General features: G+C 42.0%; 1 protein-coding gene across 1 annotated transcript; it reads right to left on the bottom strand.

Annotated features, from left to right (window-relative positions):
* Nucleotides 1–13,717: 13,717 nt before the first annotated feature.
* Nucleotides 13,718–14,680, bottom strand: LOC118855385 (olfactory receptor 10Q1-like). The gene has a single exon (XM_036765474.1). It carries the CDS (start codon nt 14,678–14,680, stop codon nt 13,718–13,720), a length of 963 nt encoding a protein of 320 aa, XP_036621369.1.
* Between the last annotated feature and the right edge of the window lie 356 nt (nt 14,681–15,036).

Below are 15,036 nucleotides of genomic sequence, written 5' to 3'. Positions count from 1 at the left end.
AATAGCTATCCACATCCAGAGAAAGAACTATGGGGTCTGAATGCAGATTGAGGCAAACTATTTGCTCTCTTTTTCCTCTTCTTTTTTTTATCTTTTTTTGGTTTTGTTTCTTCTTTCTCATGATTCATTCCATTGATCATAATTCTTCTTTACAACTTGACTATTGTGTAAATAAGTTTAATGAGAAGATATATGTAGAAGATACATTGGATTCCATGCTGTCTTGGGGTGGGGAGGGGCAGGGGAGGGAGGGAAAGAAAATCTGGAACTCAAAAACATGCAGAACTGAGTGTCGTAAACTAAAAATAAAAAAATCTTAATTATTTAAAAAAGGAAATAATAATCTGAGCCTATTTTTAATCTGTAAAAGTAGGCTAATAATATATTAACTACCTACATCATAGGATTGTGGTAAAGATCATTAAAGTCTTTTTCAAACTTTAAAGCATGATATGATTTTGTTGAAGATAGTAATGGGAAATAGAAGAAGAATGAGAGATAACTTGGTTTAAGGGAAAAAATCCACTGGATTTGGTGTTAGATGACTGGCAGGTTTGCTACTTGTTACCTGTGTTACCTTGGGTGAGTCATTTTCTTTCCCTGTGTCCATTTCCTCCTCTGTAAAATGGTGGTTGGACTAGGTGCTCCATGAGCCAGGGGTCCTTAACCTGGTGTCCATGAACTTTTTAAAAAATATTTGACAATGGTATTTCAATATACTGGGCTTTTTTGGTCAGTTCTAGTGCATTTAAAAACATTTTGCGAATGCATCTCTAGACTGCTAAAGGGACACATGACCCCAAAAGCTTAAGAACCTCTGCATAAGTCTAAGGTCTTTTTTGTCTTTCACTCCTATGATTTTCTGGTTCTGTTTCACCTGGTCTTGGCCATTAACACTGATCATCTGTTCACCTGTTAACAACACCCTGCAAAGTGATGGATGAGGTCTGGAAGGGGAAGTGGGAGTGATTATGGAGGGAGACATGCAGAAAGAAACTTAAATATTCCTAGAGAGATCAGGGTACGATACAGTCACGGTATTTCTGAGTTGGAAGGTACTTGAGAGGACACATATCCTAACCCTTATATGAGCTGAATCCCTTTCTCACATTTCCAGGACTCTTCTGTTTTCTGGGCTTCACATCTCTATTTTTTTCCCCAGTAACTCCTCCTGCTCATCACCTTGGTCACTCTTCTTGCCTTGTGCTCTACCTGGTCCTTTTCCTCCGGAATATATCATGTCCTGGATACAGGAATGTCCAGGAGAATCAGGAGACTAGGAAGAAATTACAAGAGAACAAAGAGGGCATAGACATGATATGAGACAATGAAAAATATAAGGGGATGCACTACTAATGGTGAGGCAGGACCCAAGAAGAAAAGGAAGGTCTTTGTTGCCTTACCTGGAGCCTTATCCACACTTAGTCTCTCTAACAGCCTCAATTTAGGAAACTTGTAAGAATCCGAGGGTGATCTCTCATGGGACTCCTCTTCCTTCTGGAAAGAGCACTGGACAAGAAACAAAGAAGCAGGGTTGAGTCCTGGCTCTCTTACCTGTTAGCTAGAGGTATCACCTCTGGGTCTCAGTTTCGTTATCTGAAAAATGAATGCATCTGAGCTCAGAATACCCTATTTGACATTTAAACACAGTATTACCTGATTGGAAGCAGTAAAAAAAAGCAATGGCTCTGGTGTCAGAGAACTGGGATCTGCATTCTTCCTGACACTTAATACCTGTGTAGTTGTGGATCCATTACTTAACCTAGCTAGGTCCCAGTATACAGAACAGGAAGTTGGACTGGCTGGCCTTCTCAGATCTGTGATGCTAGGATCTCTCTAACAATCAGGAATACACTTAATTTCAGCACAATAACGAAGGGCTACTACTTCAAGCTTATAAAGGGGGCATTCCATCATTATAACAGAGCATTCCCACACTAGGATTCATAGGTTCAAAGTGTAGAAACTAGAAGGGACCCTTGGAGGTCATTTGGTCAAACGTAATTTTTAGGTGAAGCATTTTTGGCCCAGAGAAGGGGGTTATTCAGCATCCCTCAGATTGTGGGTAGCAGAGCTGGGATTTAGTCCTTTGACACCAAATTCAAAGCTCACTGTCTCAGTTATATCTTGGTGTAATGAGACTCCATCTGGAATTTTGTATGCGCTCTTGAGCATCATCTTTTAGAGAGGCTGTTGATAAGTGGAGATTAAGGTTAACTAGGTTAAGGTTAACTAGGATGATAAGAGGAGTCCTTGGAGAAACCAAGACTGTTTAGTTTGCAGAAGAGAAGTCATGCTAGTTTAGGGGTGGGAAATCAGCAGCCTTGAGGTCACATGTAACCCTCTAGGTCCTCAAGTGTGGCCCTTTGACAATCCAAATTCCACAGAATAAATCCTTGCCCTCTAGGTCCTCAATTTTGGCCCTTTTACTGAATCCAGACTTCACAAAACCAGTCCTTACCCACTAGGTCCTCAAATGTGGCCCTTTGATTGAATCCAAACTTCACAAGTTTTGTGAAGTTTGGATTCAATCAAAGGGCAGCACATGAGGACTTAGAAGGCCATATGTGGCCTTGAGTCCATAGGTTCCCCACCTCTGTGCTAGCCATTTGCAAATACATTAAGAGCAGTCATTAGGGAGAAGGCTTAGACTCTTTAAGTAGTACTATTCCAAAAGATACATATGAGATGCATTCAGAGGTGATAAATTCCTTCTTATTGTAGGCTTTCGGACAGAGGCCAGATAATTAGTTGTTTCAGATGTTCTCAAAGTAACTCTTGAAAAGTAAAGAGTTAGATTAGACAGCCTCTGTCCCATAAAAATGGGAGGTATTGTTATCTCAGTGAACTTGGGACTGGAGTTGGTCAGGGAGGATACCATTTTAAGTATGGAGAAACTGAAGCATAGGTTGGAATGAACTATGACCATGGTTTAGAATGATAGTCTAAGACATGGAAGAAGCCAGAAGTCCAGACTACCAGCTCATGACTCACTCCTTCCACCAAGCCTTGGAAACTATCAGATACCTGAGTAGTTAAAAAACTAGAGTTTAGGGAGATGCTAATGCAGATAGAGAACTGGGTGAACAGAACAGTTAAGTGATGAGTGCTTATTTTTGGTTCTGCTACTAATAGGCTATGTGACCTTAGGTAATGTAAATACCTTTTGTCTCTCCATTTGGAAAGCGAATCAGGTTGGATTAGATGATTTAAAATGTCTCTTCCAGCTTTCCCATTCTATGACCCTATAGCATCCCCTTACCTCAGAAGTGTGTGAGTGCTATTGATTCCGGCTCTTCAGTTATATCTGCATGCTCAGAACCAAGCCATCAGACCAAGTATCTGATGGGGAGTACTCATACCTTTCCAGGGTATAGATCAAGGAGGAGGCATCTATAACCTGGAAAGCCTATTCAACAGGAATGGACATTTATATATCCTTCTTAAACAAAACCTCAATTTGTCATGCATTAGATCTAGTAGAAATAAGTGGTGATGGGTCTTAGGGTCCTGCCTCCTCAGTCCCATCTCTCAGAGGTGAACAGTGCAACAAAAGCTAGTCTCCCCTGAGACTCTGTTGGGATGTAATTAGCCCACAGTAGATCTGTCTCTCCACTTGGGAACTCTATGTCTCTGGAAAAAGGAGTGAACATCTCTGGAGAAGCAAAAGAAGCTGTTAAGCACTTTCATGGCCATGTCATCACGGATTGTGCTCAAGGTTGAAGGATCAAATACTTTGAGGGGAAATACTAGAAAGATGGGAGGCAGCTTAACCATCCCTTCCTTACTTCCCCATTTCACAATTATATGCCAACAAAACTAAGAACAAGTAGATGACTATTTATACAAATCTGAATATGGAATTCTCAGATTAACAGAACAAGAAGTAGAAAATTTAAGTAACTGAATCTCAGAAGTCTCATAGCACATAGTTTTGCACCCCTCATGCACTTTTTATAAAATGCTTTATATTACAGTTATCAGGGTTTAAATTTTATCCCTCTATTAGACTGTGGACTCCATGAAGGAGAAGGGAATGTCTTGCTTAGATTCTCTTCTTTTATCAGACACAGTGAAATATCCCTAGCAGCTAGCACCTGGGCCATGAAAATTGCCTTGAAGCTTAGATAAACATCAGGGAGGCACTTAGCAATATTGGAAGCAGAGTGGGGCTCATGATCTTTGCTTTGTATTTCTACTGTCAGGGCAAAAAAAAGTCTTTGTAATCTTTATATTAATAATCATCCTCATAATTTTAATTTGAGGATTTGCAATTTTTTTTCACTGTGGAGAGCCCTTTCACTGCCATAGTTTGGAGCCCTTCTATAACCTACTCAGTTTCCTAGAATTGCAGCAGCTGGTGATGAACCTCTGTGGACTTTTCTATGCTAATCTAGGAAACACATAATCTACCACTATCCCTGTATGTGAAACTTTCACAACTTGGTAGGGCTTGCCAGAGTTTCTGTTGTGTTGACTGAACTTTTGAGGACCCAGGATCACGCTCATGTAATGAGGAGGCATCATGGTAAAGCTTTTGTTGAGAGACTAATGGACAATTAAAAATATAAAAAAAGAGTAAAAAATAAATTATTTCGTGGAGTACTTGAAGAATGGAGTCTTGTAATTTAGGAAAGCAGCATAATGGAAAGACCATTGGATGACAAATTAGAAACTTTTGTAGTTGAATCCTGGCAGAAAGGAGTCAGGGAAAAGTGAAAACCTTAACTTTACAAGTATATCTCTCCTCTTAACCTCTACCCTCTGGGGCTACTCCATTAAACTCAAATCACATTGTTGGGTCGTTCAGCTTCTATTTATACCCTCAGAATCCTGAAAGTCTGGGGCTTTCTGATACTGTTGTCCATGAGCCTCCACCAGTATGTTTCCCATTGATTATAAGATAGCCAGCTAGATTTCAAACAGCTTTTAGAAAAAAAAAGTATTTATAACATGGTATAGCAAGGATAATAGTTATAAAATATCCCGCTAATATACAAGGTATATTTTCACCTTGTACACAGAAGATCCCAGGGAGAAATGGGCTCAAACTTAGAAAACACATACCGCCAAGGGTAAATTCATATCTCCTCATTACTCAAAGTCCAACCCCACCTTTTTGAAAACTCATGGAATTCCCTTTGGCATTTTTCTTTTGGGCTTGGAGGGGTAGTCAATATGTATAGTTTGTTTTTGTTATTCTCTAAGTACTGAGACAGATGCTGCCATCAGCCATGGCAGCTTTTGGGGAATTCTACTACTAGGTCTTTGGATACTGTTACTGATACCAGTGGGATCTCCAGGTCTGACCTATCGAAGTTCACAGTGTCAGAACATAATCAATTCTATCTCTGGATATTTGATTACTTTTTCTTGGGAGACCTTTTTGGCCATGGCATGTTTCATGTTATTCACAGCTGGATGCCTTGTCTCCTATTAGTCCCATCAATGGGGAAAAGAGAGGTGGGGGGGGGGAGAGAGAGAGAGAGAGAGAGAGAGAGAGAGAGAGAGAGAGAGAGAGAGAGAGAGAGAGAGATATGCACATGCGCATGCATACACACACACACACACACACACACACAGAGACACAGGGATGGGGAGAGCTACTCTTTCCTCTTCCCAAGAGTACTTCCTTTTTAAGCTTGGCTCAAATTGTAATTATCATCTCCTGAACTGAAGAGCTGTATCCTTCTTGACTGGACTGGCTCCAAACTACTTGCTGATTTTACATGTAGCCTAAGAAACATTACTGGTTCTACTTGAATAGTCACAAGATGTTTCCTGTGCTGTACCATAAGCTACTCATCGAATGACCCAAAGTATTTCTCTTAAATTGATTAGGGGCTGGATCAAAACTTAGTTTACACATTTGACTGGTTGAATCAAGCTATCCAAAGCAGGTGGGGTATATGAGTGTTCAGGGAAGACTAGCACTTCTGGTGTGAGGGCTTGCTGAGCCCTTTTCAGGGCTTCTCATCCACCTTTAGTGTTCATCTTGAACCCAACTCTCACCGGGGTGCTGAGAAGCTGTAGCATACATGGCAGACACACCTTGGTAAACCATCTTGGCAGATGGGCCCAACCAGGCTGAGGGTTACCAGTGGACCACAAACCCATTGGTGAGTTAGGGGAGTGTCTACTTCAAGCATGTGAAGACTTCCTCCTGTTTAATGGGTGCATGAGAACAATTTGTTCTAATGGCCATGAAGGCAGCTTAAGTAGGCATTGTAGAGCACTTAGAGCTTGGCCAGACATCAATGACACCAAGCTCATCCACTGCATCCCTGTATCCCAGACCACTGGCAGTTATCCTTCTGCCTTGCCATTTGACTTTGTGTGGGACAAAAGACCACTAGCTCAAGTTAAAAAAAACAGATGTCTCGGTTTCTCAAGGTAGAAAAAAACCCAGAAACTTTATTTGATCAAGTCTCGAGAATTGGGCATCTCTCACTACCAGGGCGGAGATAGCAGTGAAGAGCGGCAAGGGGGAGAAGGCAAGCAAGGGGATATATATCCTTGTACAAACAATTCTAAGAAATCCCACCCCAGAGGCTGGACCCCTGTCCCCATTTGCGGGGACAGGTGGCCTCACAATCTAACCAGGAATAAGTTTTACCCAATACCAGCACAGAAACTACAGAATTACCTTATAGGGAAACTTTAATGCTAAGATGGCCATTTGTAAGTAGGCTAGAGGAGGGGGAGAGGGGAATATCATCTGGTTTCCCCGAAATCATATGATTTACAGGAAAACGAAACTTAGGCCTGGTGAGGTTCACATCCTAACTAAATTTGTACTATCTATATTTGAATATTGCCTTGCATGAGTTATTCATAGGGAAACTTTCACAATCTTGTATTCCATTCACAGTTGAGGTGACATCTATAAATCTAAAGAAGAAGGGGGAGAAAGACATTCCTAAAGGCTAAATAATCAGATTCCCACAGACTCAAATTTATCCCATTTCCCTTTTCTCTAAATATTGATTCTCAAACATTTTATATATATATATATATGTATATATACATATACCCTGTGAAGTCTTCACACTTTATTCTCTCACTACCTCACACAACTTTGATGACTCTGAAAGAGAGAGTAAGGCTGACAACTTTGTGCAACTCTGCCTGGCTTAAATCCAATTCACCCATGAGTTAAGAGATCACCCTATGATGTCATTGGTCCTCTTTGAAAATGAAGGAAAAACATCAACAACACCAGGTATGTTTATATTAATTGAGGTAGTGGTAAAACCCCACTCTAGTTTTCTTGCATTAGGGATGGTTGGGGCTATTCCCACAGGGCAGATATTTATGTTATTACACTTTACTTTCAAGATCACTATGGTAGACATCTAAAACTCAATATAGGAATGCTAATTGAAATGCTGTTCCCTTGAGACCCTAATTATCTCTGTGGGGCAAAAAAGTAATAGATCTGTAAGAGAATATATTTTCTTGTATAAGCTGGGAGTTAGTGTGCATACCTGAGAGTGTCAGTATGAGTAGTGAGTAATAGAATTACTCATATGCATTTCTATTCATACACCGGGCAAATGCAAGTGAATATTCCTTCCCTTGGATACCCTTGAGGGTTAATGATACAGTATGTACATGAATATATTTAGATGTGGACCTTAGAGTCAGCGGCTGATGCAAAGTCTGGCTTTAGGGGACCCCTGAAAGTTGGGTATTGATAATGGCTATTAGAGGTCACAGAGATGAGTGTATATCAAGGCATTTCTGGAGGCAAGCAGCATCTTCCTATGGAGCAATTGAGAGCCCTGGGGAAGAATTTGTTCTCCAAACTGGCTCTATTATCTAAGCTGCTGCAGGGCTGAGGTTGTGGCAACTCATAAAAGTGCAAAATGATTGTGAGTCTAGTGATAGATGTGTCCTCATTTAATAATAATAGCTCACATTGGCATAGCACCCTAAGGTTTGCAAAGCACTTTGTAAATAGCGCATCCTATCCCACAACACCTTGGGAGGCAGGTGTCATAATTGTCCTTATTTTACAGATGAGGAGACCGAGACTGAGTGTGTCATAGTCACATACTACAACAAACTACGGTCATGATCCGTGACAATGGAATCGCTACTTTCCAACTTGAATGCCACATCTCCAATAGGAAGAAGTGAAAATCCCCACATCCATGTAAAAAAAAAGTTTGTGTCATTCTGCATATTTAGTCCAACACTTTTCTGTAATGAGGTGGGTAGCATGCGTTATCATTGGTCCTCTGGAACAATGGTAAGTCATTTCATTGATCAGAATTCTCAAGACAAACTCTACTGATGGTACCTATTTCTCTTAATTCATCGCTGTCTTCTGTACAGGGAGGGATAAAAGAATGAGAAGAATCAGTATGTGAATAGATTAGATTTTTGTTGTTATTGTTCAGCTGTTTCAGTTGGGTCCAACTCTTCATGACCCATTTTGGGGTTTTCTTGGCAGAGATACTGGAGTGGTTTGCCATTTCCTTCTCCAGATTGTTTTACATATGAGGAAAGTGTAGCAAAAAAGGTTAAGTGACTTGCCAAGGGTCACACAGCTAGTAAGTGTCTGAGGCAAGGTTTGAACTCAGGAACACGAGTCTTCCTTAATCCAGGCCTGTTACTCTATCCACTATGCCACCTAGCTGCCCTTACTCTATCCATTGTGCCTCCCAAATCCTGAAGATTGGGTTACTGTGTTGGGACTGGCATCCATTAAGTCTTGGACTAAGATGAGATGAAATATGAGAGCTAGATGGTGCAGTGGAAAGAATATAAACTTTGAAGGTCCTGCATTCAAATCCCAGCTTTTCTCCCTTTACTTGTATGATCTTGGACAAGTCACTTCTCTCTAAGCCTCAATTCCCTCAAGCTATAAAACAAGGGGACTGAGCCAGAATACATTGAAGGTCCCCTCCATCTCTTGATCTATGATCCAAGGATCCTCTGTAAGACAAGGATTGGGGGAATGGGTTAAGTGCTCCAAAGGCACTCCTGCGTGCCTTTACATTCTCTGATGAAGGAAAATCCGAGGTGATATTTGGGACAAGCCATAAAACATAAAACATCAAACGGCAGTAATAGCATCTCTTTCTCACAGGGTTGCTGTGTGACTTGAACATACAGAAGGTACTCTGAAAACTTTAAAGCCCCATCTCAATGCTAGCTATTGTTGCATAATTCCTTGCTCAGGGTCACTTTCCCACCTGAGTCACAGTGCAGTGTGGTACAGTGGGCAGAGAACAGGCTCTGGAAAGAGGACCTGATTTTAAATCCCATCTCATGCATTTACTACCTGTATGACCTTGGGCAAGTCATTCACCTATCTGGTTAATTCGGTTTCCTTAACTGTAAAAGGAGGTGATTGGACTAGATGTCTTCTCATATCCCTGAGACCTTGAAACCCATGGAATAACGAGGAATTTTTGCAGTCAGTATTTCAGGCAGGGAAGTGAGCGATGGGAAGACCATGATGGCTTTTAAGCTTTCCAGAAGCTTCTTGGTGAAGAGATGAGTGCCACCTGCCACATTCTGGAGTCATGGTAGGTACATAAGAAGCTCTTGTGGGTTGACAGACATTCCTCCTGGCAGTTGTAGCAAGGGACTCAAGAGGCCCAGATTAGGACATGGGTGAATATTCAGCTTTCAGCATTGTGGAAAGAGAGTGCACTTTTCCATTTCCCCTCTCTAGTTTGTGCTCATGAGAACTCTGGGCTACTTATTGTAGGTGACCAGTGCCATGCCTGGTCATTCTATGGCCTGTGATCATCCCAGCTTCTTTAGCCCTCTTTCCAAGTCTCAGCCTCAGTCTCAGTCTAAGCCAACTCAAACCAGTGGCCCCCAAACCTTCTTCCAAGCATTATACTGCTGTGTTCCCAAATGCCTGTGACTGAAAAACCTAGTCACAGTCACATCACCCTTCATCTCTATCTTCCATCCCCTTCAATTGTGCAACTGTGATCAAATTAACTCTGCTATTAATTCTGGAGGGAGTACATCAATAGATTCTCCTTTGATTTTAGTCACCATCCACGGAACTTTCTCGATCAAAGTGCTCCTTCCTGGACACTAGATGATCCCTTCGAGTGGCTTACAATTTGTGACAGCAGTACGAAAGACCATTCCCCTTTGTGTATTGCATCCCATATTAAAATGTAAGCTCCTTGAAGTTACACACTGTCTTTGCTTTTGTGTTTGTATCCACAGTATTTACCCAATGCCTATCACGTAGGAAGTGCTTCATAAACATTCATTCATTCATTCATGCTCAGAACCAAAGCATCAGAACTAACATCATATCTAGTGGGGACAGCTTGCATTTTTCTAGGGGTAGATTAAAGAGGAGACATTCATAGCCTGGGGACCCTACTTAATGGAGATGGGAATTTATATAACCTCCTTAAACAAACTCCCCAGTTTTTCCTGACTTAGAACTCAGGTCATAGGACTTAGGGTCTTGTCTCTTCATTCCCTTCTCCCAAATGTGAATGGTATAGGAAGGAGAGCTGGTTTCCCTTGAGACTCTGTTGGGAAGCAATCAACCCACAGTAGTAATCTTTCTCTCCCCTCAGGAGCTCTTTGCCACTGGAAGATATGGGGGCATCTCTGGAGCAGCAAGGGAAGCTGTTAAACCTTTGCATGGCCATACCATCACTGATCTTGCTCAAGGTTCAAAATACATTGAGGATAAATACTAGAAGGGCAGAGACAAACAAGGTGGAGTGGTGGAGAAGCAGGGAAACACGGGGGTCATGGATTGGGTGTCTAGAGAACTGGATACTAGGCCTGGCTCGGTCTCCAGTTGTGTGACTTCAGACAGATTACTCAGCCCTCTGAATCTTGGCTTCATGTATGCTGGCTGGTGAAGATGTTCTAGGTCAAGGATTGTGGGTCCTGGTTCCCTTTGGCAGTCTGGGGAAGCTCATGCAGCCCTTCTTAGAACAAGGGTTTTAAATGCATAAAATGATCTACAGAGGATTAAAAAGGGAAGCCAATCATATTGAAATTCAGTTATTAAAATATTAAGAGAAAACCAAGTTCATAGACCCAGGTTAAGAATCCCTGTTCTGGATGATTTATAACATAGTCCTTAGCTCTCAAATGCTAGCTACCAGAGTGGAGTCATAAATTTGGGAAGGATATTGTTATAAAGAGCTTTGAGGGTGGGTGGGTGGCGCAGCGGATAGAACCTCCGGCCTGGGAGTCAGGAAGGCTCATCTTCTTGAATTCAAATCTGACCTCAGACACTTACTAGTTTTATGACCCTGGGCAAGTCACTTAACCCTGTTTTTCTCAGTTTCAAATCTGTCCTCAGACACTTACTAGCTATGTGACCCTTGGAAAATCACTTAATCCTGTTTGCCTCAGTTTTCAGATCTGTAAAATGAGCTAGAGAAGGAAAAGGCAAGCCATTCTAATATCTTTGCTAAGAAAACCCCAAATGGGGTCACAACGTGTCAGATATGACTTAACAACAAAAAAGAACTTTGAATTTGGAGGCAGGAATACACCACTTATCAGCTCTGTGACCTCAAACACTACCTGAGTCTCAGTTTCTTCATCTATAAAGTGGGGATAATGATGTCATTTTTGATATGACAGGGTTGTTCAATCAAAGTATTTATTCACTACTTACTATGTGCTAGGTGAGGAAAGTTCTTTGTAAAGCTGAAATTTCAATAGAAAAGTCAGCTCTGAATATCAGGCCCAGTCTTCTGGCTCCCCAAGAGAGAAAAGAAACTCTTTTATTTTCAGCAGACTCCCAGGGAAGATCAAGCTTTTCAAGCTGAACAGATGGCTGTCTTGTCTTCTCATAAAGTAAAGGAGCTCTCATAAAGAAGTAGGACCCTAAGTCAAGAGATGGAAGGCACCTGAGAGGTCATCTAGGGGGCAGGGGGAAAAGTGCAAGGTTTGGAGTCAGGGGATCTGGATTCAAATCTTGATTTTGCAATGCACTGCCTATTTGACCTTAGTCAAGGAACTTCTGTCTTTGGGCCCAAGTCTCGTCATCTGGACTAGGCAGAGGTTGGACTAGATGACCTCTAGAGACTCTTTTAGCACTAAATCTGATCCCACTCATTTTATACTTAGGGCTCAGAAAAGGAAATGGACTTGTCCAAAGGGACATAAAGAATAAATGAGAAAGATAATATGGTATTTTAGAATCACACACACAGAACAAGAATAGACCTTAGAGGATAGTTGCAGAATGATAGAAACAGACTTTAAGTTAGAAGGAGCCTCAGAGACTGTCAATTCCACCCCATACATGGAAGGCATCTCCATTATAACATACCCAACCAAGGGTCAGTCAGAGAGCCTTGGCTTCAAGGCCCCCAACAAAGAGAGGTCCAGCTCCCTCATTTTACAGACAAAGGAACTCGGGCATAGAAATAAAGTGCCTTCTCCAAGGTCACACAGTTAGTGAGTAGCAGAGTTGGGCTTCCTGACTCCAAATCCAGTGCTTTCCTGACCACACCATAATGTCATTATAATAGGTCTTAACAAATGAAATTTGGGGTTTGTCTGTGGTCTTCTTTCTAATGCCTCCCCTAATCTTGGATCTTGGTATTGCAGTTTTTTTCTGGATTTGTGGTTTCATTAAAATTGGAAAATCCTAGTGAGAAGCTTCCTTTACTAGGGCAGCTCAGAGTCTGTTATGTAGTTTATGATCTTGGAGGGCAGCATGGGACACTTAGAAGTAAAGTGACTTATCCAGGGCCACACAGCCAGTATGATCAGCAGACCATCACCACACTGCAAATGGAAACTAAACATCTGGTATGTCCAACCTGCTGATTTTATGTTTCCTAGGGACTGGCTGGAGGAGGAAAATATAAGTAGAGGGTAAATTAAGATAACTATAATTGTAAATCAAGCTCTAACCCCAACAAGGATAATACAGTGGTTCTGGTGGACATTCCTCTCCTCCAGCATCCTTGTATGAAGAGGTTATTACAGGCACCTCCTCAGGACATAGATCCAAAGATGACAAAGATTATTGAATGTCTTCTACCTAGACTCCTCTCAGTATCATGGCCAGGATAATAGATGTTGTTGTTCAGTCATGTATGACTCTTTGTGACCTATTTTGGGGTTTTCTTGGCAAAGATACTCTAGTGGTTGGCCATTTCCTCTTCCAGTTAATTTTATAGACGAGAAAACTGGGGCAAACAGGATTAAGTGACTTACCCAGGGTCACACAGCGACTAGGAGTTTGAGGCCAAATTTGAATGCAGGAAGATGAGTCTTCCTGACCCCAGGCTCAGGGCTTTATTCACTGTACCATCTAGCTGTCCAGGGTAATGAATAAAGGGATGAATTTAGAGCACCTGAGTTTAAATTTCAGTTCTGTCATTTATTCCCTGCATGATCTTGGGCAAGATACTTAACCTCTATTTGTGTCAGTTTCCTCATCTATAAAATGAATGGGTTGGACTAGATGACCTTTAAGATTCTGGCTTTCAGCTTGTTAACCTGCCCTATCTGTAGGTCCCCTATATTTCCAAAGAGGTGACCAAGTTCTTCGGATTAGCTTGGAAGTCTATTCTTTCCTGGGACAGTTCCGTAGTTACAATGTTGATGTATACTTAGTATTTCAGAGCAACAGACAACAAATTTAAGAGACTACGTACAAAGTGTGGGGAACTATGTTAGAATAGTGCCTTTTAAAGGTATCATTGTCTTAACAATACTGTCTTAAGGTTTCCACCCTGCTTCTTCATGGAGTTTCAGAGGCTGCTTTGCTGCTCATGGATTTTTTGAGAGCACCTTTGACATCCTTATTCCGTAGTGTGTAAATTAGAGGGTTAAGCAAGGGGGTAATAAAGGTATAGACCAAGGCAATCTGTCGATCTTCATCCTCTGAAGTGCTGGACCTGGGACGCAAATAGACCAGGCTACAGCAGCCATATTGCAGCAGGACCACAGTGAGATGGGAAGAGCAGGTGGAGAAGGCTCGCCGGCGGCCCTCAGCTGAGTTGATGCGCAAGATGGCAGTGGTGATGAAGACGTAAGAGATGCAGATAAGCAGGAATGGGACAGTCAGTACAAGGATTCCTACCACATATAGGACAGCCTGGTGAAATTGGGTATCAGCACAGGCCAGGCGTAGGACAGGTGGTACATCACAAAGAAAGTGATTGATCTCCCGGTGGTGACCACAGAAGGGCAGGGTGAAGATCAGTGCTGTCAGCTGAAGGGAGAGAAAGACAGCCAGGCCCAGGGAGCCCACAACCATCTGGGTACACAGCTTCTGGGTCATGATAAGCGTGTAGTGCAAAGGATGACAAATGGCCACATAGCGGTCATATGCCATGACAGCCAATAGGAAACAATCAGTACTGCCAAGGGTGACAAAAAAGAACATCTGGGCTCCACAACCAGCCAATGGAATGGGTTTCTGGGCTTCAAAGATGTTGGAAAGCATTAATGGTACCACAGTGGTGGTGTAACAGATCTCTAGAAAGGACAGGTTGGACAGGAAAAAGTACATGGGGGTATGGAGGAAAGTGTGGGTGCACACAACCCAAATGATGGCAGTGTTTCCACAGAGGATCATCATATAGAGGAGGAAAAAGAGAAGGAAGAGGAGGGCCTGAATCCTGGGGGAAGCAGTGAACATCCGGAATACAAATTCAGTGGGGCCAGACTGGTTGAAATGGATAAAGTTGGGAAGAAACATTTTACCTGCTAAAAAAAATAAAGTCAGGGTGAGTTACTGATTTATTTAAATAAAATCAGCAACCTGAAGTTTCATTTTTATTATTGCTCAGCATGTGTCACAGTGGAGGCTGATTTGGTTGAGGAGCACTTCACCCCTCCCTTCAGTGGGGCGATTGGAACTGATTTTCCCTGACCACACCTGTCTCCATCTCCTAGGACCATCTCAGGACGTCATCACTTGAGGTCTCTATACCTACTCCTCATCCCTTTTCTTCCATGAGGGTAGACAAATCCCAAAGGCTCCTTGCTCAAAGTGACCCATTGGTTCAGAGATAAAAAGTTTAGTGCATGAGGGTTTTAGAGTTTCAAGTGGCT

Source organism: Trichosurus vulpecula, chromosome 6 (assembly GCF_011100635.1).
Source record: "Trichosurus vulpecula isolate mTriVul1 chromosome 6, mTriVul1.pri, whole genome shotgun sequence".
NCBI classification, from domain to species: Eukaryota; Metazoa; Chordata; class Mammalia; order Diprotodontia; family Phalangeridae; genus Trichosurus; species Trichosurus vulpecula.
Note: the sequence above shows the minus strand (reverse complement) of the source record. Positions and strands in the feature narration are given on the sequence as shown.

Coding starts and splice junctions, on each gene's coding strand:
- LOC118855385 (XM_036765474.1), bottom strand. CDS start 14,680: ATGTTTCTTCCCAACTTTATCCATTTCAACCAGTCTGGCCCCACTGAA.